Source organism: Mus musculus, chromosome 7, assembly GCF_000001635.26.
Source record: "Mus musculus strain C57BL/6J chromosome 7, GRCm38.p6 C57BL/6J".
NCBI lineage: Eukaryota > Metazoa > Chordata > Mammalia > Rodentia > Muridae > Mus > Mus musculus.
In genome coordinates, this window is record NC_000073.6 from 100,458,938 (window position 1) to 100,486,636 (window position 27,699).

At 50.1% G+C, this 27,699-nt stretch overlaps 2 protein-coding genes and 1 long non-coding RNA gene across 9 annotated transcripts in view; 2 read left to right on the forward strand and 1 right to left on the reverse strand.

Annotated features, from left to right (window-relative positions):
• The window catches only part of C2cd3 (C2 calcium-dependent domain containing 3), a 97,931-nt gene extending 86,709 nt beyond the window's left edge, over window positions 1-11,222 (forward strand). For 6 of the 7 annotated variants that reach the window (XR_003946487.1, XM_030242645.1, XM_011241827.3 and 3 more), the window contains 2 exons: window positions 840-951; window positions 10,442-11,215. Coding sequence is in view for 6 of the 7 variants with exons in the window: in XM_030242645.1 (XP_030098505.1) it covers window positions 840-951; window positions 10,442-10,591 (262 nt within the window). In the remaining variant the exon portion in view is untranslated. Of the gene's footprint in view, window positions 1-839; window positions 952-10,441 lie in introns of all 7 variants that reach the window. The other variant, NM_001017985.3, reaches the window with a different exon arrangement.
• Gm10603 lies at window positions 481-10,443 on the reverse strand. The gene is made up of 2 exons (XR_001778233.2): window positions 5,591-10,443; window positions 481-4,874 (listed from the first exon to the last, which is right to left on the reverse strand). It is a non-coding gene; the product is annotated as a predicted gene 10603 (long non-coding RNA).
• A 2,831-nt stretch (window positions 11,223-14,053) lies between the features above and the next one.
• Ucp3 (uncoupling protein 3 (mitochondrial, proton carrier)) lies at window positions 14,054-27,495 on the forward strand. Its single transcript, NM_009464.3, has 7 exons — window positions 14,054-14,157; window positions 20,437-20,655; window positions 21,149-21,350; window positions 21,544-21,744; window positions 22,934-23,035; window positions 23,638-23,818; window positions 26,057-27,495. The coding sequence occupies exons 2-7, from the start codon at window positions 20,530-20,532 to the stop codon at window positions 26,169-26,171; spliced, it is 927 nt and encodes a 308-aa protein (NP_033490.1). The 5' UTR covers window positions 14,054-14,157; window positions 20,437-20,529; the 3' UTR covers window positions 26,172-27,495.
• The last annotated feature ends 204 nt before the right edge of the window (window positions 27,496-27,699 follow it).

The window sequence follows — 27,699 nt, forward strand, 5'->3', positions numbered from 1 at the left end:
CCCCCCACCAGTTCTGGATTTTTACTATGATCAGAGAACAGCCAGTAAACCGGTCTTCCTAGTACCAGTCACCTCCATGGTCAAGGCATTGCCCACCCTCCCTGTGTCTGTACATCATCACTATCCAGCAAGCCCTCAGCCAGTGTTCAACCCTTGCTACCTTCTGCCTCCTGCAAGCTCTAGGCAGGTACTGGGGTAACTGAAGCAAAATGCTATTGAGAAATTTGAAGAATGTTGAAGGAGATGTGAAAGTCTTATGAAACTAAATAATTGAGGGACTGGAGAGGTGGCTCAGTGGTTAAGAGCAGACTGCTGTTCCAGAAGAGCGGGTTCAATTCATAGCACTCACATATTGGCTCACAGTTGCTTGTAACTCCAGTTCTAGGAAATCTGATGCCCTCTTCCAGCCTCCTTGAGCACCAGGCATTCATGTGCTACCCAGACATACATACAGAGAAAACACCCATACACAGAAAATGATAATTTGAAAAAAATGTTTTAATAATTGAACATTCTCCTGTGTCACAGACTACTTTCAGAATTAAAGAAAGGGGGACCGTGTGACTAAGATAGGAAAAGTCTTCCTGGAGGAGGTTGGGATGTTGAACTCATTACAGTAGAGACTAAAGAAAGAGAGGGAAAGGAAGGAGGAAAGATGGGTTAGAAGTGGGCAGGGTCTTCCAGTGAGGGAGGAACCAGGAGGAACCACTTGTGCCAGGGATTCATGGATGTGGGAAGTAGGATGAGGGAGACACAGATGGTATGACTGTGGTCCCTGGGGTGTTGGTCTGGTAGGAGAGTAGACTTCTAGGTATTTTATTCCTTAACTACCATTGCAGCCCAGAACCTGTTGTGGTGCCCAACTTCTTTTTGCCTCCCCAACAACTGGAGGCCTCTCTCCGCATGATCTCACACTCTCCAGGTTTGCCACCAGCAGCCACAACTGACCAGGTAAGAGCAGCCACTGGTCTCCTTCGTACATCAGCATCTCTTCCCTAAAAGCATGCAGCACAAAGGCTGCTCTGGGCAATCCCTGGAGAAGATGCTCTAGTGGTTACCCTTTATGCTTGCCTGGAAAATATCCTGTGGGTCCCTCACTGGGCAAGGAGCCCGGACAACATGAGGACAGCCAGAGCCTTGTCAGCTAAGACTGGCATGGAAGGGAAAGCAACACAGAAGCATAGGAGCAAGAGTCCACAGCCAAGCAAGCAGGGACCCACAGCAGAGGACACCACAGATAAGAGGTGCATCCCTAGGGGACCATGACTATGCGAGCTCATCCTTCTTTAAAGAGAGAAGGAGCTAGCTGTTCAAGTTCCAGCCATACTGGTGACCCTACCCCAGGCTACATTGCCATGTCCTCAGGGTCACTTGAATGCTTTACCTCATTGGATGCCCTCTGGGGAAGGCATGACCTAATTTAGAACAAATATGTAGAGTGCCACGTTTAAATGAAAGAGAGCATCACTAGTGTAGAGAAAGGAGCCGGGGACTGGTGTGTAGGTGACAGAGCGGGCGTCTCAGAGCTCTCAAAACCTTTTTTCAGAGACAAATATAGATTATAAACAAAATGTGTTTGCTGTTCACTGTTGATTGCTCCTGTTCAATGCTTCCTTCACTTAGACATTATTCTAAGTACCGTACACAGACTGTTTTAACTCCGAGCAACTGGATGGGATAGCCAGGTGATTGTCTCCATACAGTAAATGGGTATGTCTGAGTTGGCGCTGTGGCAGGCTACCAGACAGAAGCAGCTTAAAGGGGAAAAGGCTTACTTCAGAGATTGTAGTCTGTAGAGTCCGTAGTCCTTGGCTGCACAGATGTGTTGGAAGCTGCCCACCTTACAGCAGTCAGAAACAGGTAAACAGGGAAGGACCAGTGAGCTGAATGTAACCCAAGGCTCATTTACTCCCTCAAGCCAGGCCCCTCCTCCTGAAACTTTCAGAATCTACCAAAATCGTGCTACCAGCAAGGGACTCCAACCTCCAGCACATGAGACTTTTGGGGAAACACAATTTTGAAACCACAACTATGCAGGCTCAGAGCAACTGAGGCTCAGAGCTTCCTGTTCACATCCTCAAGGCATTAGTGTATCTACACATGAAGACCCTCAGGGAGTTAAGAGTTCGCTCACTCGTGTGTGTGTGTGTGTGTGTGTGTGTGTGTGTGTGTGTGTGTGTGTGTGTGTGTGTGTGTGTTGTTTTGCTTTGCTTTACTTATGAGACTGGGCCTCCAGGTGTCATAAAACTCCTGCCCTGGGCCTTCTGATGGTTCTCAAGAGAAGCCTTGAGACGTCTGAACCATTCACTGGCTTTCTAACCCCCTCTCCAGCCTCCCCAGTGTGTTTCCAAAACATGTTTGGAGGATAGTTTGATCTGAGGTCCTACCTGTCTCCCTAGATTGCTTCCAGAGGCAGAGATGCTGCTCCCTCAGGGATCCTGTCGTGGTCTTATTCCGCCTCTGCTTCACCTCTGTCCTCTTACCTCTTCTGACAGGGCACACACATGGCTAAGACATTTGCACTAGGCTTTGGGGGCTGTGCCCGGGCACTGAGCATGAGCTTGAAATACAGCATCCATGGAACTAAACACTGGGCCTGCTAGTGAGTAAGCAAAGGATCTTAGGCCTGTGGCTTGACCTTACTGAGTCTCAGTTTTGTTCTAAGTAATGCCGAGCTAATAATGGGTGGTTAACGGGTGAGGGTGAGAATTAAGTAGGCACAGTTGAGTCCATCGCCCTGCCACCCTCTGGGCCAGCCAAGTGGGTGAAGGGTCAGCGAGTCATGCTCCTCAGGAAGAGTTCCATAAGCCACTGAGACAAAACTGCCAGCCAAAACGATGTTCCTGTTTCTGTATTTGTGCCTTTGTGACGTGGTTCCTCCCCCAGGGACAGACTGTCTTGGTCTTTTCTAGACACAGTGTGGGATGGGAAAAGGAAGAGATGAAAATCTCCCTTCCCTTAAAGGGCACCCTGCGTTTCAGGAAGATGAGCTTTATGCAGTTCTTGCCTTTCCTTGGCTTGCCCATAGCACAGCTGCCCTTGGGGCCACTTCTGTCCTTAGGACTTCAGTCTGGGTCCCAGTTAGGAGAGCCAGTGTCATCACAGTTTTCCCAGTTTCAGCACTGGGAGGTTCCAGGCCAAGAAACCCCAGGAGACAGATTTTGGCTGGAAGCCTGCTGGTGCTGGTTAGATTGCCTGTGTGGTTAAGCACTAGTGTGAAACTTACCAAAGTGGAGTTGCCATGTCTTGCTCCGGCAATGTTAATGATAAAGTAGAAATTTTTAAAGAAGGGGAATTTGCGCATGAGCACCTGTTATCAAGAACTCCCACAAATGGATACCTTGAAGTGCAGCCTCACACAGACTTGTGTGAGGATATCTGCCCAGCACTGTCCAGTCAGCACTGGACTGGGTCCACCCTTAACGTTAGTCCTTAGACAGACACCCTTTTGTTATTAGTCCTTGGAGCCAGGATTGTTTTGAATGAATATGTCTTCTTTGTTGCCTTTAGATGCTCCCTGTGAGCAAGGGTACAGTGAGACCACAAATAAGACCACTCTGTGGATAGACATATTTACTCAGACTGCCAAGGCTATCTCTTGTGGGACAGAGACTAGAATAGCAAAGACAAGGAAAGGCTTGCCAGTTTTAAAGAGGTTTGCAAAGGGAGGAAGCATGGAAGCTGGAATAGCGGGGGGCAAAGGGGTACTGCTATGCAGAAGAGCCCGGGAGCTGTGGGGGGGGGGTGACTTTGATATGTGTTACAGGTGTGTGTTAATAGGGAACTAGATGCCCAAAGCCTGGGAGTTGGAGGCTATAGGGGCACATAAGGAAAAGGAATGGCTTTTCCTGACAGAAGCCCACTTCCCACATTTCCGAGGAATGCCGACTTTACACTTGTTTATCCACTAGCAATCCTTCTCGTTCCCAGGTCAGTGTCCAGCCTGAACTTATGGAATTGCTAGTGGCACTGCCATTATGGGAAAGCCACTCTGGGTGCCGTGGTTCCCTTGGCACACGTATTCACACTACAGTGCTTCCTGCTTAGTCCCAAATAAACACCACCGTTTTTTAACAGCTCTGTGTACAGTTTGACACTAGTGACAGGCATCCAAAGTTCAGAGAAACATTTTTTTTTTTCAAATTAAAATTTTAAAGCACTGAAATAATTTTCCATGGGTTATCAGAACTTTGAGTGTCTTACATTTACTTTAGATTTATGAAAATTACAGAATCACATCAAACTTTAAAGTCTCTGAAAGTCTTAAAAATGGCCTCCATGGAAAAGGGCCTGTGACAAGCCTGACCTGAGTTGAGATCCTCCGCACCACGTAGAAGGAAGGGATCCTAGGAGGTCACAGGCCAACCAAACAAAAATGCGAGCTCGGGGAACAGCTCTGGCTGAACAGATAAGGCAGAGCCTCCCTGCATCGGCCTCTGGCACACAGACAGATGAACCAAACCATGTACACACACACAGTGGCCTTGCTTTGAAGAATTTTAGCAAAGAGTGGTCTTAGATATTTTCCCGAGTACTTGCTCTTCTTGTGCGCTTCTTTCTCTCTCATCCGGGCTCTTGCTGGGGCAGTCCCCGGGCCTGAGGGCTTCCTTAGTGCTTCCATGGCTGGGGACCTGCTAGGATCCAGGCCCCTCTGCTTTACAGCTCCCAGGTGCTTGATGTCACCTTCATTTTTAAACTGATTTTCACTGGCTATAGAATAAAAGCCAACTTGAGTTTTAGCATTTTAGAGATGTCCTGCTAGGGTACCTTAGCCCCAGCACCAGAGAAACTGAACGTGGTAGTGCCTGCCTGTAATCTTAAGTACTTCAAGGCCGAGACAGGAGAGTCAAAAGTTCAGGATGGCCTTTGAGATCCTGGGGGAAAAAAAATCAAGGTGATGTCTCCATTATCGTTGTCCTGGGTGTTACCGGCCTTTATTCTTCAGCCACCTTTAAGGTCCGTCTTGGCTTCTGATAGACGTAGCTACAGTGTTCTCAGTCGTGGGGGTGAGAAGGGCAGGTACGAGCATGCAGATCATTAACAAGACTGACAGCACCGGCACTCTTAGGCCCGCGTGTGGGTTCAGTTTGTTTTTATTGTGCTGCCTTATTTACTTACATAGATCCACTGGTATGTGATGAAGTCACAAAGTCTTATGTAATTAAGGATTTTATGATAATGGCTGCAAGACTGGAACAGAAATAGGACTGGCTGGGACAACTCTTGAAGTCAAGGGAAGGCTTTCTTACTTTTTAAGATATATGAATGTTTTGCCTGCATGTGTGTGTGTGCACCACATGTGTGCCTGGTGCCCATGGAGGTCAGAAGGGGGGATTTGATCCCTTACAACTGGAATCACACGTGCTATGAGCTACCGGGTGAGCGCTGGGAACTGAACCTGACATCTTTAAGGCTCCAGTGCTCTCTGCCCCAGGGAAGGAAAGGCTTCCAGAGGGCTGAAGGTGGAGATGCTACTTCAGAGGAGCAGGTCAGCCCCTGGGTCAGAGAGGCCTGGGTCCAGAGCAGGTGTGGGGCCTGGGAAGTGCGCTGAAGCAGGTGCGAGCTGGGATTTGGTGACAGGACTGCCTACCTGACGGAAACACGTGATTTCTCAATATTGTTCCAGGCAATGCTCAGCTTAGAGGGAGAGGGGAAGGGAGGGAGAAGTCCAGCCTTGAATCTCCATTTGTAGATCCCATTTTATTGTGTATAACAAAACGTTTCCTGAGGAGACAGAACACATATCTATTCACCCCAGATAGGTATACTATAACAGACCAAAGCTTGGATACCACCAAAGTCCAATCTGGTGAGCCATGAATTTTACTGTGGGTACTTAGAGGAACATGGGTGAAGGGCTCCAGCATGGGTGGCCTCTTAACAGGCACGCTCCGATCTGGTCTGTTCTGAAGAGCTGCCTCTGCTGTGGAACGCAAGCTCCCTGGGTAAGGGGCCAGTGGTTCTGTCTTTCCCTGCATCTGACTGGAACTATGGCCTTTGCATAGCTGCCAGCAGAGCTTCACCAGATCATACCAGAAGGGAGACAGGTCCAAGGGAACTTCCTGAAGCCCAGGGCCCTCATGACTGTGGCTCTGGCCTTATGGCTTTGCTCCTCCTGTTAACAAAGATCCTGACCTGTTTCATTTTCTTTGAACCACCAAGTCCCTAGCACTCTGCAGAATTCAAGAAAAGACCTAAAGGTCACAGGAAGGTTCTGCTAAAGGCTACCTGAAACTTTTGAAAGAAGATGAGTAACCTGGGTGAGAATATACAGGAGTTGGAAAGAAGGCAGAACTAGTTGGTACCTAGCCTGACCCAAACCGCAAGTTAGTGTTTACCTCCCAGGTAAGGTCTGTAGACCTGCCGGCATGTGCTATGCCTGTCAAGACCTGAGCAGGCTGGTGTGCAGCAGGGTCCAGGAACTCTGCCAGGCACTGACTCTATGGAGTCTGGACTTTGGAAACTTCCCACTAGTCAGCACTGGTTAGCGTGCTAAGGAGTCTGTCTGGCTCTCCTGGGCTCTTCATTGTGGAAACTGGGGACCAGTGACAGTGTAAACAGGAACCCTGTGGGCTGGCCCTGTTAGAAACGGCTTCTCAGAAGGACAGAAGTGCCAGGTGGTAAGGCACAGAGGGAATACTTAGGTAGAAGAGCCCCATGGGGAGAGTGCTAACAGGGATGGGAAGGGAGCTGGGGGGGGCCAGCCATGCTGTAACTGGCTTGGTTAAATTTCAATCTTCTGCCCAGGGCTGGGACTCTGGTCTGAGTGTCCTGTCCCCACTTCCCCCGACTCATAGCTGTGGCTGCTGAGTTCTCTGCTGTCTTCAGTGTCTGGGAAGTCCTTGTTGCTACCTTAGGAGTGGATAGTGGGAGCCGCCCCAGAGAAAGGCAGCCAGCCAAGGGGGTGAAAGTTGAGCCCAGTGGCAGCTGTGTAGAGCCCTCACACAACCTCTGAGGCAGCCGTCCAGGCAGCCTCACCGGGCAGGGCAGCTGTTTGCTTTCAGTTTTATCTCTCCAGGGTTGTTTCTCACTTAAGGGCACTGCTCTGGAAAAGAGCAGAGCTTCAGCCATGAGCCCAATCTAGAGGATCACTTGGGGTCTTGTGGGTGGTTGTGAGCACTTGCCTAGCCAAGCCCTAAGCTCCCTTGGGGAGCTGCCAAACCCTAGTTCTGCTCAGGACCTAAGATAAGAATAAAAGCTTTGTTTTGCTCTGGTGTCTAGCCAGGGTCACCCCTAGCTCCAGCAGAGCTCCTGTGTTTTGCCCGATGTACCTGTCATTTGCCTCCATGAGATCTGAAGTTTGAGTTTCATAGTAAACCAGAGAAAGAAAACCAGAGTTTACTAACTCTGCTTGGCAGTGATCACTGAGACCCACTAACAGAAACCATCTTACTTATAAATAAGTGAAATGGGTCATCTATACCACAAACCAGTATTCCTTCCATTCATCTCACTACATGTCCACTGAGAAAGGACTGGAGAAGCTTACAGAAGACTAGAGACAGTCACCTGTACCCACCACTCCCCACAAGCACATAGCCTCTGATGAAGTAAATCTAGAGGTGTAATGAAGAGGCTCTGAACTGAGATTAGACCACACTGCAGAGCAAATAGCACCTCTGAAGAAACCACACCACGGGACCTGTACAAAGTCAGTCAGTGTCTCTGTCTCTGTCTCTGTCTCTCTCTCTCTCACACACACACACACACACACACACACACACACACACACACGCACACATGAACTTTTACAGGTCAGCTCGTTGAGGTTAAAGAGGAACAGGTGAGACTTCCCCCGACTGCTTTGTGGTTTGTTGTTTGTTGTTTGCTTGTTTGCGTGAGTGGGTGGTGGTGTTCACACAGCTCCCTTTTCTATGGCTGTTACTCTAGAGCTCCTCTCCTCAGTCCGTCCACCCTGGCGACTGCTCTCTGCACCTGAGAAATCCCCTCTCCACACCTTAGCTCAGGCCAAGCCTCCATTTGGCATCCTCTCCCTTCACATAGTGTTCAGACTCCATCTTCGTGTTTCTCTCTAGTCCCTCCTTGAAGTTCCCTTCCAGGGATTCCATCCATGGATGGCCCCTCTGTCCAGACCCTAAAGAATCCCTAAGGTCTGATGATCCACTTGCCTGTGGGAGGAGGGGAGGGCGGCTCCTGCAAAGTGCATGCTGGGCTGCTGGGCGCTTGCTTTGTGATGCTGTGCAGCATGGAGAGGAGTGGCCAGTGCATGTGGGTGTATGTCCCTCCTTAGACACCGTCCGCTGCCCAGACCTTCAGGGGTATGTGCTGTAGCAACTCTGATAAAGAGACTCTTTAGCACTTACTAATCAAGACGTTTGCTCAACCCCTTTAAAGTCAACAGGTACTACTAAGCATACGTATCTCCACCCTCTCTGCCCTGGGCTCTAGGCCTGGGCTATACAGATAAGGTCCCCCGGGTCTGGGTGTGGGTACTGGAAGGTTGGCTGAATCAGCCACACTAGCCTCAGCTCCAAGGATGACAGGACCCCATGGCAGCTATAGGCTGTGTGTGCCCTTCCTCCTTTTGGCGGCCTCACTCCCACCCCAGCTCCAGTGAACCTCAGCTATCTTAGCTCCCAGCACTCACTGAAGCCTGCCTGGCCCATTTCAGCTATTGCTAATGGCTTCTTTCCCCCATGTTCCCAAGCTCCAAGCCTCATCTCTGACTGCTGGGTGGGTCCGTGTTCACCTCCCCTTCTATCTTGAGTCCTCTATGAAGACAGGAACCATGTCTGTCTATTGTCCACGTGAACTGATCAGAGGGAATAGATCCTAAACTTATAGGAGCCTTGATGAGCCACCAGCAGTAGTCTGGTGGTCATTTCATGAACTGAGCAGAATTGTGTAAGTCTCCAGAGTAGAGACATAACCTCTAACAGATATGGAAAGAAAGGTCTGGTTTTAGGACTTGACAAATGATTAAAGACCAGTGCCTCTGATCAGAGGTACATAGTGAGGCCCTAACTCATAAATAATGGTCAAGACCTGTTTCCATCTGGCTTAGCCTCTTAGTTCCCTTTTACTGTAGCAGAGGATTAAAGAAAATGTAAGCCACAACTAGTGACCCAAAAGATCTGTCTATAGCTACAGCCAGAGCACCGAATGGGACAAGTATCCTCTAAACACCAAAGATCTCAGGATCTTGAGATGAGGCACACAGAAGCTTAAAAGTCTCTCAGAGAACCCAAAGGGTATATCCACAGTAGACCACTACCATTGGTTCTAGTGGAATGAATGAGGCATTTACTGCAGAGGCAGTCTCCTTCCAACCTGATCTAAACCAGATCTTCATGACCCAGTCCTACCCATTCACTGGTCTCATAGCATCCGAGCCCTCGTCTTGACCTGGCCTGCCCGGGGTTGTGTATTGAAGCTCTAGTTCATGCCCTCAGAAGTGCCTGGTCTGGAGCAGAGGGCAATATGGACACTGGCCTCTTGGCCCTCCCCTGGCCTGAGGTGTTACTTTAGAAGGAAGAACTGTGAACCAAAAACAACACCCTTCCTGTTAGCCTAGACCTCCCCAGAACACAGAGCTGTACCTCCAGGCTCTGCCAAGCATCCTAGCTTGACACTGCTTATTCTTGGCCACCAGGAAGGCTTGCCTAAGGGCCTGCTCGGCTTGCCCACCTCCCCCTCAGTGCTTAGAGATCTGGACTGACAGGGATAGTCCTGACTATTTGCCCAGCCCCCTTGGCCATGGTTAGGAAACTAGCACCCAAGCAGCAGAGAGGACACAAGCTCATTCCCCTTACCCCATTCTTTTGGTAGGTCACTGTGTCTTGCCTGTTTTACTCTGAGCTGTGAAGCCAGGATCTGCTGTCATTTCTGCCTCCTGTTGACGTGTATTGTTCTATAGAAAGGAATAATGGGATTTCTAAGTGTGCTCATCCTGAGCCTCTCTAGCCAGGCCTGACCTTTCTTGTTAGCAGGCTCACGGGGTACAAGCTGGAGAGGTGGAGCAGTGTAGTAGGGTCCGTCAGCATGGGAACAAGAAAGATCTACCGGCCTGTGGGGACAGCCTCCGTTTCTTTCTGCACTGGCTCTTCCTGCCTGGCCTCCATCTCTTTCCTAGGGGCCTCATTCTCAGCCCACCAGGCAACTTTGCTATGTAGATCTGAGCCCTTCAGCACAGGAACCTGACAAGATACCAAAAAGGGGAAAGTGGCTGAGCACACGGCTTTGTCTATGGTAGCTGCTCAAGTGGGATTTCCACCTGCCTCAGCTCTGCCACTCAGAGCTGCACGACCTTGAACTAACTAAGTGCACCTGACCTTGTGATGTCATGGCCAGGGTTCCACAAGACAGGGTGTATGAGGTATTTGCAAACCAGGGACCTAGAGAAAATGTTAGCCCAAGGACCAGACTCACCTCTGCAATGCTGTATCCTCAGGACTAATCTAGATGACTTCCTTCTCTCCAGGACAAGAGTGAAGCCACCAGGGGAGCCCTTGCCCAGAGGCCTTGTCGCCCCAGACCTTACTCCATCCCTCCCAACCTTCCTGAGGAAGAGACTCGCAGGATTGCACGGATATTTTCTTCCCAGTATTCCAAAAAGACTGAGGAAACCTGAGGGACGTGGCTACCAGCCAGCCTCTCAGCTCTGTAAAGCTTGCAAGAGACAACAGGCCTGTTTCCCTCAGCATCCTCAGGCCACTAGCATCACCCTATTCCATGGGTATCTTGAGACCTAATCAGCTAAGACCAGAGGAGTGTCCCAAACCACCTAGCAGCTGCCTACCAGGACCTCAGCTTCCTTCTGTAATGAGGTGACTGCTGGAAGTGAGACTCAAGCACCCAAGTGTCCCACCCATCTTCTGACTGTGGGGCCTAAGGAGGCCTCTCTGAGCAGAGAAACCAGTGTCCTTGACACAGCCTACTGCTGACCAGAGCCCACCTTCTGCTTAAATAGGACAGGCTATTTTTGCCATAAATATTGGAAGAAACATGGAATAAGTATGTACATAGCTGAGAAAATTCCAGAGCCCTGTCCAGCTTGTTTGTTTGGGAATGAGGTATTTTATAGATATAAATTATTTTTATGATGTATTAATCAATAGAACAGGGGAATTGCCTCCTTTAAAACTGTATTCGGTTGTCTGAAATTTAACCATGTTTTTAACATAATGTTTGTTTCTACTCAGCTCTGAAATTCATTGCTCTTGCCTTTGTTTTTAATAAAAGTCTGGCATTTGTATTTGTGTACAAGTGTTTTTTGGGTTGGTCACTGGGAAAAGGTGTTGCAGAAAGAAGGATACAGCCATCACTCCACCACCTGCAACATGAGTCGCCATGAGACTTGCTAGTTCTTCCAAGTGTCAGATTGACCCATGTTAGAGGGATGCTAGTGTTCCACTTCTGGTGGTTTGGGCTTTTGCTTGCTTGCTTGGTTTGTCTTTTCCTCTGATGGCCCTTTAAATCTTGCTCAGCACAGTGAAAGTCCAACTAGGATCTGGTCCCCGGTGTGACTCAGGAGGGCACTTCTGTCAGAGCACAGCCACTTGGGCAGCTACCATAGACAAAGCCCTCTGAGGATAACTCTGAAGGGACATAGATGTCCAGTGCCAGCTGGTAGTGAGGCTGAAAGGAGCTACCTGAGGGCCCTGCTTGTCACCCTGTGTGTCATTTCTCTAAATCCTCACAACTCTATGATGCCCCTCCCACAATTACACTCAACACCATGGAAGTCGGATGCATTGCTTCTGTATCGGTACAAAGTGCATCAGGACCGAAGACATACCCCAGAGATAAGGACTCAGACCAAAGCAGGATACAGGCAGTAAACGCCCTGAATTCGGGCGGTCTCAGGCTGCTAAATCCAGGGAGGGATTTCTGGAAGAAACCCGTACTGGGGTAAAGCCCAGAGAATGGTATAGACCAGGTCATGGACAGCTGCAAAGAGAACCAGAGAATGTTCTGGACCATATCAGTGTCCAGCCTGGCTGAGACTGTGGCTCTGGCCTCATCTGGAAGGCACAGACACGTAGACTCTGGCTTCGTATGGTCGCTGTGAAGATCAAATGGGACATTTCTGAAAATGCTTCGCTGGCATTTGGCACATAATGGAAGCTTGAGAAATGTCAGCCCTTCCCACTCTTCCTAAGCACCGGGGTGAATTAGAGGCAAGCTCACTGGCTACCCAGAACGCAGAGCACTCCAGCCTCCCATAAGGGCCATGAACCTTCAGCCAAACCTGCCCCTCAGATCTCTGCTCCTTGAGTGTCACCTTGCAAACCTGCCCAGTCCCTAGCCAGGGGCTCCCCTTGCCCCAGGCCTTGCCCTCGGCCAGAACAGAGCTTCCAGTACCTGGAGTTCCACGTCCCTCGGGGTAAGAAACCTCTAGGTTCCAAGCCTAAGGGGTAAAGCCTAGGGTGAAGAAGATCACTGCCAAATCCTGATCCTGTAAATAACCTGAAGGAGTCAAGTGAGAACAGGGCCACAGGAGGGCACGGGCTGCAGACAAGGTGAAGGTCTGAGACACAGACGACATGCCCAATTTGTTATTTACCAGTCTCTCCCAGTGATAGCTCTGAGGCAACTTGACTTGCCAAGTTGTACAACACATTTGTCACCACAACCAGAATGAACCCTGACTTCCTTATGCATGCCCTCCACAGATGCCTGGAAAGTATTTCTGGTGACCCAGAGACTGTAGCAGCCAACCTTAAAACTCCCAGCAGAGGTTTGACTCTAGCTAGGCCTGAGCTCTCCTCCCTCTGGGTTTCTCCAGAACCTGCTGCCTCTAGTTTGACTTCTACTTGTAGCCCCAGCCCCCACATGGTTCCCACAGTCCTGCCCATGTCCAGATTAATAGTTCCAGACTGAGCTCAAAGCAGTGAGCAGGTCCTGGTCCAAGAAACAGGATAGACAGTCTAGATGTCACAGCACCCACCCTGCCATGGCGCTGCGCTCAAGTTCCAAAATGTCCTCTACCTTCTCTGTCCTACTTATCTCCTCTCCCCTCTCCTTTTAGTTTCCCTTCTATGCCACCTGGCTCCCAACTTCAGCTGTGCCCACCCAGTCTTTAACCTCAGCGCCTGCAGATGGACCAGCCTACGGTGGTTGCTGCAAGGGATTCTGCTCACCCTGCCCCATCTCCGGTCCCAGCATGTCCATGTCATGAGGAATCAGGATTGCAGCTGATAGACCCAAAGTGTGGTATAGGTTACAGGCAAGTCAGGCCTGCAGTGACCTAGCTGTCTGTCCTTGACAGTCAGTTTTCTGTGTAAAGTAAGCATTGACACATGAGGGCTCTACACAGTACGTCAGTGTCTACCGGTACAGTGCAGTGTGTTAACACCACTGTGAAAGAAACCAGCCACAAGAGGCTATACATTCTATATAATCCTACTCAAACAAAGCATCTAGAACAAGCAAATTAAGAAGCAGAATAAAGACGAGTGGTTGCCTGAAGCTGGGGGAAGGGAAAGGGGGTGACTTGTTCTGTTTTTGTCTTTGAGCCATGATGAAAGTGTTCTGAACTAGCATGTAGTAGTTGATCAACCAGACTGTACTAAACACTATTGTGTGCTCTATGTGGGCAAATCACATGCTGTGTACAATACATCTGTTGTCCTTTGTTTTTAAATTTAGGATCCTGCTTCCTAGAGATGTGGGAAATAGAAGCGCTGTGCCTGAAATATCAAGCATATCTTGGCACCAAGATGTCCTCTACCTTCTCTGCCCCGTCTTCTCCTCTCCCCTCTTGAGAATGTCAGGCCTCTAAGAAGTGACACCTGTAACCATTGTATAGGATCCTGGAGAGCCCCTGTCCTAAGAGACCTTGTCCTTTGGGCTCTCAAAGGTGACAAATGCTGTCACACACCTCCTGGCCACCAAGGTAGCTCTCCTCTTGAAAGCTCAAAGGAGCCACATTAAAGAGCCCCAGGTCACGGAAGCTAAACCAGATCTGGAACTCACTGGTCCCCTCCCCGCAGCCTGCCTCTTGTCAAGTGATCAGACTGTCAACTAGCTTCTCAGAATTAGGTTTCAGGTCAGCTGGTGCACAGGGCCAGTGCCGAGCCAGGGACAGCAGAGACAACAGTGAATGGTGAGGCCCGGCCGTCAGATCCTGCTGCTACCTAATGGAGTGGAGCCTTAGGGTGGCCCTGCACTACCCAACCTTGGCTAGACGCACAGGTAAGACCCCATACTCTGCTCTCCTCTCCCTTTTTCCCTTCCATGGATGCTCACAGCCAGGAGCTTGCTGGGATCACTCAGCACTGCGTGAGAGACCGAGAGTGAGCCGGTCTAGCTCCCACCTAGTAAAGATGAAGGAACTGCAGGCCTGGGGAGGGCCTTGACTTCCACATCTATGTGACTCCTCACAACTCCCGTGTTTTGCTGACTCCTCTGCTGGGATCTTACAAATGCCAGATGAAAAGTGTCCCTCTCCTTTGGCCCAGGATCCCCACGGAGCACAAAGCCCTCTCCAGCAAGGATCCTGGGGCCCTTCCTGGGTAGAGATGATGAGGGCACCTCTGGCCTGAAGCCTGGTCTAGAGCCCGTGGTCACTCTGTCTAGTGGCATCCTTGATGCGGATGTATTGTTGGAGAGAGTTGGGTTGGCCCTATAGGCTAGAGTACCTCATGTTGTGGGTACCCCAGTAGAGCTACAGGGTGAGGATTGTTCTCAACTTCCACTTCCAGCTGGGGGCATCAGACCGATAATAACCGAGGTGCGCCAAGGAGGAGGTTGGGAAGCTCAGACCTCAGGGCGTTCCCTACTGCGCCAGGCATTGTAGCCTCACCCACATACTCAAGTCTGTCTGCTCATCCTTTCTCTTTCTGATGGATGGTTTGGGGGCACTCCTTCAAAACTTGGGTACACACAATTGCAAGCTCTTAACCAAGTTCGTGCTTCAGTGTCTCTTGAGAGCACCTTTCCAGCAGTATCCTCAGTGGTGTTAGAGCCCCAAGGCTCCCTTCTCATCTATTCTTGCTGCCTGCACCAGCATGCTCTGACGGCCCAGGCCCCCACCCACCCTGGACTAAGTGTAACCTTGGCATTCGCAGCCTTCTACCAAAGGGCCCTGAGATCATCTTTGACCTCATTTCCTGTCTCCTCATTTTGGCACGATGGTCTGACTTAAGACCTTCCCTATAACAGTTTTCACAGAGGAGGGTAAGTTGATCTTGTCCCTGCCTGGAGGCTCCGACAGAGCCAGAAGAGTCACTGATAATGGGGCAGCGCTACAAGACAGTAGGGTCAGAAGTAGCAGAGGACAAAGTGGGTACAAGAGGGAAGCCCGGATTGACAGGGAAGCAAAAACTCCAGGGACACGCCTGGCCTCCGTGGGGAGAAAATTCCATTCCGTGCCTTCTGCAGGACCTGACTCAGCACCAACATCACCTGAGGTTCCCTCCAGCAGAAAGGACTCAGAAGTCAGTCCCTGACAGCAGCCATACCCAGGTCCTTTGCCTGTCTAACCTCAGTGTTTCTCTCCAAAGCAGAGCAGAACACAGGATGGTTCTGCTAGTGCCTGAGTGGTCCCCAGACAGGCTTTGAAGAAGGGAATTCTAGAGAACTTACCCACAGCTGGGCGTGGTGGCACACACCTTTAATCCCTCTCAGGAGGCAGAGGCAGGCGGATTTCTGAGTTGGAGGCCAGCCTGGTCTACAAAGTGAGTTCCAGGACAGCCAGGTCTATACAGAGAAACCCTGTCTCAAAAAAAACAAAAAAAAAAAAAAACAAAAAACAAAAAACAAAACAAAACAAAAAAAACCAACAACAACAAAAAAAAAGAACTTACCCCAAGGGCCTCTCCAGATCTGGGTAAGCCTTAGATTCAGGCTGTCAAGTCAGAAGCCTGCTCTCCAGGGCAGATTCAAGGCTTGGGAGAAGAAAGGCCACCAGGATACCATGAGGAGAGTCAGCTGCCCCCACAGTGCATTCCAGGCCTGGGCAGGGAAGCCAGTGCCTCCCTGCTGGGAAGGAGCCAAGCCTTGCTGCTCTTCTGTAGGGCAAAGGGGAACGAGGCCTGAGCAAATGGAGAGCATGTCTCTAAACATGCCTACCCTGCTCTTCCTCAGCCAAGTTGGCTGTAAAGGCTCTGGGCCTCCTCAGGCTTGTCTCACTGTACAACTCAGGCAGACTAGAAGACAGGCTGAAGGAAGAGCCTGGGGGAGCCAAGGCCTGGCTACAGCCACCCTCACAGAGCCTAGCCTCTCTGAGCCCAAGAATTCCATATGGTTAGAGGACTTTGGTCGTCATCCAGCCTTCTCCAGATTCATGTTTGGCATTATGAAGCATTTAGCAAAAAGGCTAAGACCCTGAGGAGCCGGATCACCACACTGACTGGAGCTTAGGTGGTGTAGCGATGACAGCTTGGCCATCAGAACAACCAGACTGGAGTTCTGTGACCAGTGGTCAGTCAACCTCTTTCCATTTTTTATTAAAATAATTTACTTATTCTTATATGATTGATGCTTTGCCTGCATGTGTGTCTGTGTGATGGTGCCAGTTCTTGGAGTAACAGTTGTGAGTTGCCATGTAAGTACAGGGAATTGAACCCAGGGCCTCTGGAAGAGCAGTCAGTGCTCTTAACTGCTAAACCATCTCTTCAGTCCAACCTCTTTCCATCTTAAGCTTCTATTTTCTCATCTCTAAACTGGATTTAAATACTGCCCTGCTTTTGCCAAAGTGGTTTTGAACCTAAAATAGACTAAACGCAGGCTTAGACACTGGTGACACTAAGCAAGCTAATGTCTCTAAGCCTCAGCTACCTTTCCTGACAGGTGTTGAGGATCAAGGGAGATGACATTCCCATCTGAAAATTCCCAACTGCAGGGGCCCCACCGCCCAACGGCCAGGCCCTCCTGCTCTGAGCTTCCACTGAACCAACACCAGTGGTTCTCAATGTGTGGATTGTGACCCCTTTGGGGGATGCGTATCAGACCTCCTACATATCAGATACTTACATTAAAATTCATAACAGTAGCCAAATTACAGTTATGAAGTAGCAACAAAAAGTAATTTTGTGGTTGGGGGGCAGCGCATGAGAAACTCTATTAAAGGGGCACAGCATTAGGAAGGTTGAGAACCGCTACCCTACAGGTTCAGGCCCCTGCCTCCCCTGGGCCATCCTCATTTTTCTATCTGCCAAAAGCCCTTTCAGACTTAGCCTGCGTTGATCTTCTTGTTCCCCTACAAGCAAAAGATCAAATCTTCCTCTCCCTATCCCCTCTTGACAGCTCCTCTCCATCTCTACTGGCTACAGTCCAGCTTGAACTAAGTTATTTGTGGGCACAATCTAAGCCGACCCTCAAAGCCTTCTGGAGACCCTGGAGATAAACACACATGGGATTTTATTCTGGGATGCCAAGCACAGAGCTCTGTGTGGGATGGGGTCTCCTCAGTATGTGCTGGCTTTTACCAGGCTGAATCCCTGGCTTATCTCAGTGCCATGACGCGAAGATGGAGTTAGACATGAGAGGAGACCTTCCAGTAATATCACCATCCTTTTGTCCGGCACATACAGCAGCACTCTGGATGGGCGAGGCCCCTGTTCTTGGAGACAGGGCATCTGAGTGGGAAAGTGCATCAGTGGACAAGGCTGAGGGATGGGTGAGAATGATGCTGAGCGAGCGTTTGTGTTCAGGGAAGGACCTCGGAAGAGGTGACATTTGAGGAGGAATGTGAGGGAGGTGAGGAGGCAATCTGCAGGTGCCTGAGAGAGTTGTGTTGCAGACAGAAGATGGAACCTGAGAACTCCCATATGACCAAAGTTCAGGGAGTGAATGGGAGGAAAGAGCGGGGGGGGGGGGAGGAGCCCCCACAAAGAGCCCCGAACAAGGTGTTAAACTCTGCTTTTGGTAAAACGAGGGGTCGGTAGACTATCTAAAAACTAGGAGAGTGACAGGCTCTGACAGATAAAGGCTTGGATGTAGATCTCCAACTTTCCTGAGTTGGTGTATAACTCTGTCTAGTTTCCATGGCTGCGGATATAGCTCACCTTAGCATACACAAAGCCCTAGGTTTGATCCTCAGCACCTCATAAAGTAGATGTAGGGATAGACTCAGGAAGTAAAAGGCAGAAAGATCAGAAGCTCAAAGTTGTTGGCTACATGGAGAATTTGAAGCCATCCTGGCCTACAAGAGACCCCACCAAAAGAGAAAGAGGGGAAAAAAGAAACATGAAATGATTTTCAGTTTTGCCTCAGTCCTTCTCAGGGCAGGGGTCAAAAACCATTCTTCTACACTAGGACCCAGGCTTCCAGACTCACATCCCACATACCTGACCCCACTCCCTTCACCAGCTATTCATCTTTCTCACTAGAAATCAAACCCCTTGAACACAAATCCAACCAAGCCTCTTTCATCTGTATCTTGCCTTACCCGTGCCTTGTACAGTGATCAAGAAATACCTGATCAGTCAATAGTCATTCGCTCAGGGCAAATTAGCACACTAGCACCTTCCTTCCCAGTGACAGTATTTTTTAGGGAGAGATGACAGAGGAAACCAGAATGTGTGTGTGTGCGTATACATATATATACATACATATACATACATATATATGGCAGACCTGAAAGAAGACAGATACCTGGCCTGGTTCCTACCCTTTGGTGCCTAAATGTTTCCTATTGATGAACTGAAATTTCATATATTTTTATTTTTATATGTATAGTTATTTTATATATTATATTTATCAAATGAATGACATATATCAATGAGGTAGACATATCTACACATATATTATATGTGCATATATATTCTCACTGGCGCAGGAAAGGGTAAGTGCCTTAGAAGACAGGACCAGATCCCAGATTCCTAATCACTGGCCCAGAATCCTGTCTCCTGTAGGAAGGGGGTGCACACTGTTTACAATTCTATGAGACTGGCCCTGGCCCTAAGAATGGCCCACTAAAGGATGCAAGACTTCAGCACACCAAGAAAGTGTCAGAGTTAGTGCACCAGTACATATGCACTGCCAAGAGATGGCCTCAGCACAGAAACCTAATTGTAAGAACATAGGGCAGGACTGGAGAGATGGCTCAGCGGTTATGAGCACTGGCTGCTCTTCCAGAGGTCCTGAGTTCAATTCTCAGCAACCATATGGTGGCTCACAACCATCTGTAATGGGATTGGATGCCCTATTCTGGTGTATCTGAAGACAGCTACAGTGTACTCATATAAATAAAATAAATTAAAAAAAAAAAAAAAGAAGAAGAAGAACATAGGACTACTTGTGATGGTGTGCCAGTTTCCCAGCACACCTGAGGCCAAACCAAGTCCTTCACATCAAAAGATCCCTGGGTAACCAGCTGAAAGTGCACATGCTAGCACATACAGAGAGAGAGAGAGAGAGAGAGAGAGAGAGAGAGAGAGACAGACAGACAGACAGACAGACAGACAGCACGTGTCTGCCCTGGCGTTGTTTGTACATTGCCTTGGCATAAGACTGATTCTGTCTTCAGCTGAGAATAGACTCCTCAGTGACTTGAGAGGGTCCAAGCCAAGCAATGCAGCCATAAACCACCTCAGACAGCAGAAGTGTCCATGTGTTCAGTCCACCGACCTCAGACCCATCGGGAAATGGAGGGCAACAGAGTACTAAGGCCAGGTTCCACCAGCAGGCCACCAATCAGGAAACCTTACAGAGACGGGAGCAACAGCACCAAGGAGGATTCTGCCTCTTTTATACAGAGGAAGGTATGTCCAGGCAGTGCAGGCAGACAGACAATCCCAGCATCCGAGAGCCTGAAGCTGGGTGATTTCCCAAGGCTGGCCTGGGAAATTTAATGAATCATTTGTCTCAAAAAAATAAATAGCCGGGCATGGTGGCACTCGCCTTTAATCCCAGCACTTGGGAGGCAGAGGCAGGCAGATTTCTGAGTTCAAGGCCAGCCTGGTCTACAAAGTGAGTTCCAGGACAGCCAGGGCTATATAAGAGAGCGCTGGGATGTATCTCTGTGGTAGAGGGTTTGCCTTACGCTAGGCCCTCAGTCCAATCCCCACCTCAGGGGCAGTGTGTACTCAGGCATCCCTTTAAGGGATATGGCTTCATCTAGGATAGACGAGTGTCTCCTTGAGTCACAAGGAGCGTTCCCCCTGTTTGGGAAGGAGGCGCGAAGCACCTCAGAGGGCTTGATCAGTGAGGAAACATCAAAACCCTGGGAGAACACAGGCAAAGCCAGGCCTGCTGCCTGCCAGAACCTCGGCTCTCTAAGCCATTCAGTGATGGTACCACAGGCCCTGTCTCCTTCCCCCCTAGCCATCTGTGCAGAGGTGACAGGGATTGTCACATGTGAGCAATGAGAAATGGCCTGAGTATATAAACCAAATTCAGGCAAGTTAAGTGTGACAGTACTCAGGCTTGTCACTTTGTAAAGCCCCCTCGGAGCGCTGTGGGTCCCTGGAGATGGGGCAGAGCCAAACAGCCCAGACTCCATCTGTCCCCCTGGCCTTTCTCCTGCAGCTTCCTCCCTGAACTGAAGCAAAAGATTGCCAGGCAAGCTCTCTCCTCGGACCTCCATAGGCAGCAAAGGAACCAGGCCCATTCCCCGGGACCATGGTTGGACTTCAGCCCTCCGAAGTGCCTCCCACAACGGTTGTGAAGTTCCTGGGGGCCGGCACTGCGGCCTGTTTTGCGGACCTCCTCACTTTTCCCCTGGACACCGCCAAGGTCCGTCTGCAGGTGAGTGCCTTTGGCCAGTGGTTGTGACTCACAAGGAAGGAGGGGCTGCTTCTACTCAGCATCAGCCCGTGTTTCAGCGTGCTCTTCCTCACGGAGCTGAGGAAGGCTATCCCCTACACCGCGTCGGTCCCCACCACCATCCCTCGTGACCAAACAATCCAAATGCCTTGACATGAGACGACAGGGCTCTTTACTGCTTAGCCCTGCTGTGTAAACCATAAAGTGGAAAATAAAGGTAAGGAAGTAACGGTGTGAGCGTGACTCAGCCTCTAACCATCTATTATAAGACAGGGAAAGCAAACCGGCCCCTCTGGTGTGGGTGGGCCGAGATGCCACACCGAATAAGTGCTGCTTTGTGAACCGCAGCACGCTGCACACTCAGCCGTTTTCACCCTGATTTGATAATCATGCAGTTCCTACAGGCGGCCTGCACACACAGCCCCGCCCTCCCCGGCCACCCCTCAACTCCTCAGGCTCTGTTCTTGTTCCCCAGATCCAAGGGGAGAACCCAGGGGCTCAGAGCGTGCAGTACCGCGGTGTGCTGGGTACCATCCTGACTATGGTGCGCACAGAGGGTCCCCGCAGCCCCTACAGCGGACTGGTCGCTGGCCTGCACCGCCAGATGAGTTTTGCCTCCATTCGAATTGGCCTCTACGACTCTGTCAAGCAGTTCTACACCCCCAAGGGAGCGGACCGTGAGTGCCAGCACCCGAGGACACCGAGGGACACCCATGGACACCCAGGGGTGGGAAACCTGGTAGCAGCTGGAGTGTGGGTCAAGGATATGGAGTTGTCCACCGAGCAGAGTAGGGGCGGGGCAAGCTGATGACAGACACTGGTGAGATTCTGACAGTGTCAGAGACTCCTAGTTCTCTCTGCCTGCCCCAGACTCCAGCGTCGCCATCAGGATTCTGGCAGGCTGCACGACAGGAGCCATGGCAGTGACCTGCGCCCAGCCCACGGATGTGGTGAAGGTCCGATTTCAAGCCATGATACGCCTGGGAACTGGAGGAGAGAGGAAATACAGAGGGACTATGGATGCCTACAGAACCATCGCCAGGGAGGAAGGAGTCAGGGGCCTGTGGAAAGGTAACCTTGGCACTCTAGGGCAAAGCTTTTCCTCCCTGAGAGCTGAGACAAGCAGTCCAGAAAGGAGGCATTCCCAAAACATGGTTCAACATCGTGAGAACACTCCAAATACAATACACCACACACTGGCCACAGGACGTCAAATAGTGTCCAACTTACCAGTCATCACCTGCATAGGCCACCCTGGGAGAGAGTCAGAAATGAATGAACACGGCGTCCACTCCTCAGGGCTTTATTTCTGAGGATCTAAGGCGGCTGATGTAGCTTATGCCACAAGGCAGGGGACCAGAATTCAGACAGGAGGTGAAAGGCTGTGCTGGCTCCAAAAAGTACCTGGTCTCAAAGGCCAAGGTGTGGAGATAGAAGGATGGAGGGCCCGTCAGAGGACAGAGAACAGAAAGAGAGGCAGGAAGGAGCGCAGCTGTGGAGCCCATTGTGGTAAGACAAGTGAGGAGACTACCTTGGAGGTGAAGTCTGTAGAGTTCCCTATGCGGTTAGCCCTTGGCAAACGCCAGAATCCCACCTTCACTTGGACCACCATTCCCGTGATCCCTTGCAGGAGAAAAATGGCCTTGCGATGTTTAAGGGCAGGACTCCTTAGTCACAGAGCTGCCAGGGCATTCCCTCACTGGTGTTCCACCAACACGCAGCCTGTCCTCTTCTCAGTGAACCCTGTCTCCTAGGGCCCTGCCATGTGTCTGTCACTGTCCTGGGTCCCCGCCTCCCTCCTCCTCCCCTCCTCCTGGGTCTGAGGGAGGCATGGTGAAATTTTGACAGAGAGTGCAAATTATGCTCCACACGTAGACGTCTATACCATGGATGTCTGCTTGTGAAGATGCAGGGGGTTATTTTATTTTTTTAAAGATTTATTTATTAATTTTATGTGTATGAGTACACTGTAGTTGTCTTCAGGCACACCAGAAGAGGGCGTCAGAACACATTGCAGATGGTTGTGAGCCACCATGTGATTGCTAGGAATTGAACTCAGGACATTTGGAAGAGCAGTCAGTGTTCTTCACCACAGAGCCATCTCTCCAGCCGTGATGAAAGGGGTTTAAAAGCTGATAACTCCAGAAGGAAAGGTGGGATCTGTGGCTGAAGTATGGTCCCCTGACTGAGACCATTGCTATAGGACACTGTACCCAAGTGGGAGGGTTGCATTCATTAGTCCCCGCTGCCTTCCTAACAGGGACTTGGCCCAACATCACAAGAAATGCCATTGTCAACTGTGCTGAGATGGTGACCTACGACATCATCAAGGAGAAGTTGCTGGAGTCTCACCTGTTTACTGGTGAGAATGGGTAGGGAAACAGGGGTGGGTACCACCCAGAGGCATCAGGGACCCCGAAAGTCAGAGAGAAGAGCAGTGCCCAGTTCAGGGTTGTAATGAGGAAAGAGGCCTAGGCTCGAAGCAGAGCCCTGGGTTCTAGGGCCATCATCAGACTCAATGTAACTGTGACAGTCACTTGCCTACTGACTTCAATTTCCTCAAAAAGGAAAAAAAAAAGGTCTGTGGCTTTCTTACTCAGAGCTGTGGAGTTCTAGCTTGCCAAGACTAACCAAGAGCCCAGCCTCGAGCACTTGCTCCAGAAGGTCAAGGTTACACTGGAGACACAGTGAGGTCATCTGCACCACACACACACACACACACACACACACACACACACACATATACACACACACACACATACACACACACACACATACACACACACACACACATACACACACACACACACACATACACACACACACACATACACACACACACACACACACACATACACACACATACATACACACACACACACATATACACACACACACACACACACATACACACACACACACACACTTCATCCCTGGAACCCGTTCTTCCCTCCCCTTCTACAGACAACTTCCCCTGTCACTTTGTCTCTGCCTTTGGAGCTGGCTTCTGTGCCACAGTGGTGGCCTCCCCGGTGGATGTGGTAAAGACCCGATACATGAACGCTCCCCTAGGCAGGTACCGCAGCCCTCTGCACTGTATGCTGAAGATGGTGGCTCAGGAGGGACCCACGGCCTTCTACAAAGGGTAAGCTGTCACCCTCTGCCTCCAGCACTCTTTCCAGAAAACCTGGGTTCTTGCTCTTCTTGTTTTCTCTTCTTCCCTTCTTCTCTGCCCTTTTCTTTCTCTCTCACTGAGTCTCATGAATTTCAGGCTGGCCTAGAACTCACGATGTAGCCAAGAGTGACCTTGACATTCAATCCTCCTGGCTCTGCCTCTGAGTACTGCATTGTAGGCACACACCATCCCCAGTACTTACAACAGAAACCTTACTAAGAAAAAAGTAGGCCCAGGCTAGGTAAAATTATTATTTGTCTTCAAAGGTTTTGAGCAGAAGGGGCTTTCCCCACCTGCTGTCCTGACCATTCACCACCACACTCACGGCTGCAGAGACTCCATAGCCACTACTCCAACACTCAGGGCTCCTGTGCCTTTGCATAGAAGGCCTAGACTTTAAAAACTTACCATTACCACCATAATCATTAGTGTGTGTGTGTGTGTGTGTGTGTGTGTGTGTGTGTGTGTGTGTGAGAGAGAGAGAGAGAGAGAGAGAGAGAGAGAGAGAGAGAGAGAGAGGTGCCTGGGTACCTTGCTGCAGCACATGTGGGGGATAGAGGACAACTCTGTGGAGTTGGTTCCCTCCCACACCTTTACCTGGGCTCCAGAGGTCAAGTTCAGCCCAAGGGCATCCTCCTGTGCAGCAGCACCTTAGCCCACTGGGAAGCCTTTCCCTCAACATCTGCACAATCTAACTCTAGCCACCCTTGCAGACTCGTCCCAGTGCCAGCTCCTCCCTCACACTGTCACACAGAAGTTTTCCCTCCTTCCATGAGCCTCAGCAGTACCATTTGATCCACTTATAGAGTAATTCCACCTTTTACAAAACGAAGTTCATCTTCATGCTAGTTCACAAGCCCCTTGGAGCTGAGGCTAGCAGCTCATGCACCTTTTATCATCTGAAGGTCCAACCACAGAGCAAGCACTCAGTTGTGTGGGTTCCTCCTTAGCACCCTGAGAGCCAAGGCCCTACACTGAGCCTTATGCTAAGGCACTTTATATATGTCGAACATCACAACAGTCCTCCCACACTGCACTTCAAAGTAGTAACTTGTCCAAGATCACAAAATGGCAGGGCCCTGGCTCCGAAGCCACAGCCACTGCGGTGCTGTCCGTCCCCGCGGGAAGGTCTTTGCTTGGCTCCCCCGTCAGTGCCTTTAGCAGGTATTTTCTGGTGCATGGTGTTGTATTGAACCCAACAGACAGACAGGAGAGTTTAGCCCAAGTTTGACTAGACTCCAGAGTTTGAATACATTGCCACAGTCCTCATGAAGGTTTAAGAACAGCCATGACAAGTTAGGTATGACGGCTGAAGCGGGGGGGGGGGGGGGGGGGTTGCCTTGAGTTCAAAGCCAGCCAGAGCTACATAGTAAGGCCCTATCTCATACCCTCCCCACAAAGAAAATGTCATAGCATATGGCTGCCATGCCCAACTGAGTCCTGCAGCAAAAAAAAAAAAAAAAAAAACACCCTCCAGGCGGGAAAAAGATAAGGAGCAGTCCAAGGTGAAGATAAAGCAAGGTGCTTAAGGGGACAGGAGAGGGCCTGGCACCATCAGAGCATGCGTGGTAACTTGCTGAGTCTGGCAGGAATCAAGAGGCCGGGGCAAGTAGAGAGTAGCTGAGATGAGGGACCAGAGGATGGGCTCCTCCGTTCCTCTGAGAAGCACAGGCGGGTAGACACTCTCGCCCAAGGTACTACCAGAGGCCCAGAGTGCTTTCTGGAGGGGAGCTGGATCCAGTGCCACACTCCTCCAACCTTGCCCCCATCCACTTCCTGACTCCTAGCCTGGGCCTTCTCTGGGTGGGAATCTGAATGCAAAGGAGCCCAAAGCCCATAGCAAGGGATGAGTTGGGCCGGGCAGTGTGTCTCAACCCTACGATGGTATTTGCCAACTTCGTGGTTTGAGTTACTCAGCTTCTCTGGCCTCAGTGTCTGACAAAGAACCTGGCAGGCAGCAGTGTGGGCAACACAGACGTCGAGAATGAACCTCCTACACAGTAAACTTGCATTAACAAGTTAGCTTTCTGTCCTTTTCTGATCCCAACTTCTGCCTAAATCCCTTCAGTAGAGAGGCCAAAGATGAAATTGATCTCAGAAAAGACTTGTGACAAGCAGCTTTGGCCAGCATGGGGACAGCATGGTGGGTGTGCTTGTGACCCCTAACCTGCTCCTATTCACGCCGTAGCCGTTTGTTTCTCTCCTCAGATTTGTGCCCTCCTTTCTGCGTCTGGGAGCTTGGAACGTGATGATGTTTGTAACATATGAGCAACTGAAGAGGGCCTTAATGAAAGTCCAGGTACTGCGGGAATCTCCGTTTTGAACAAGGCAAGCAGGCTGCCTGGAACAGAACAAAGCGTCTCTGCCCTGGGGACACAGGCCCACACGGTCCAGAACCCTGCACTGCTGCTGACACGAGAAACTGAACTAAAAGAGGAGAGTTTTAGTCCTCCGTGTTTCGTCCTAAAACACCTCTGTTTTGCACTGACCTGATGGGAAATAAATTATATTAATTTTTAAACCCCTTCCGGTTGGATGCCTAACATTTAGGCAAGAGACAACAAAGAAAACCAGAGTCAACTCCCTTGAAATGTAGGAATAAAGGATGCATAATAAACAGGAAAGGCACAGGTTTTGAGAAGATCAGCCCACAGTGTTGTCCTTGAATCAAACAAAATGGTCGGAGGAACCCTTCGGCTTCAGCACAAAGAGGTGACTACAGCCTTCTGGTCACCAGATGACTCCGCCCCTCTGTAATGAGTCTGCCAAGTAGACTCTATCAAGATTCTGGGGAAAGGAGAAAGAACACATTGATACTGCACAAATGAGTGGTGCTGGGCCCACCGAGGACACTGGAGGATGGAGCGTGATCTGGGATAACAGTCCTTCTCTGTCTGCCTCATCAGGGTGTTGGGAAGATAGAAAGCGAAGCAGACATGGAAGCACTTCCTAACAAGGCCTGTCATCGTCATCATCTACAAATGTAAGCCTGAGGACAATGTTTTAGGAGAGATTCTGTCCAGAGAAGTAGTTTGAGGAAAATGCAGTTTGTAGTGGTAAAGCCATGCACACCTGGACTGCATGGTAAGGACCAGGGGTGACGGAAGCCATGGGGATCCGGTGCCTGGTAACATCAAAGGGCTGTGGGGGGGGGGGGCACTGCCTGTCCATCAGTTCAAAGCAGCAGGACTCAGAATCTTTAGGGAATTGTTAGGACTGGTAAAAGAATTTCCACCTTAGGGCAAGAACGAGAACAGCTGCTCTTCTGCCTTCTCTCTCGGAGGTTTTCTCATCTCAGGGTCCTACCTGCCAGGCTCCTGACCAGCTCCACCTGCCCACACTTCCTCCTGCTCTCGCTGCCTTTGGCTGCAGAGCCTTTGCTCCTCCTGTTAAGCCTTCAGTCTTCCATCTGCAAAAGGGAGGGCAAAGCACAGGACCAACTTCCAAGCTTAAAAATGCACATCTGACAACAAAATGGCTCAGTGGGGTCCATTCATGGGACCCACATGGTGGAAGGACAGAATGGACTCTTGCAAATTGTCCTCTGACCTCCATTTGAGCGCCCTATACATGTGACTGTACATATGTACAAACACGATAAAGATGGAAACACATGTAAAAACATAAAAATAAAAAGTTGTACTGGATGTGGTGGTTTGAATGAGATGTTCCTCGTGTCTCGGGCATTTGAAGACTTGCTCCCCAGTTGTTGGCGGCTGTTTGGGGAGGCTTAGAAGATGTGGCCTTTTGGGAAGAAGTGTGTCATTGAGGACTGGCTTGGAGAGCCTAAAGATCCGAGGCACTCCCAGTTTCTCTGGTTTTTCATTTTGAGGTGTGAGGTCTTATTGGCT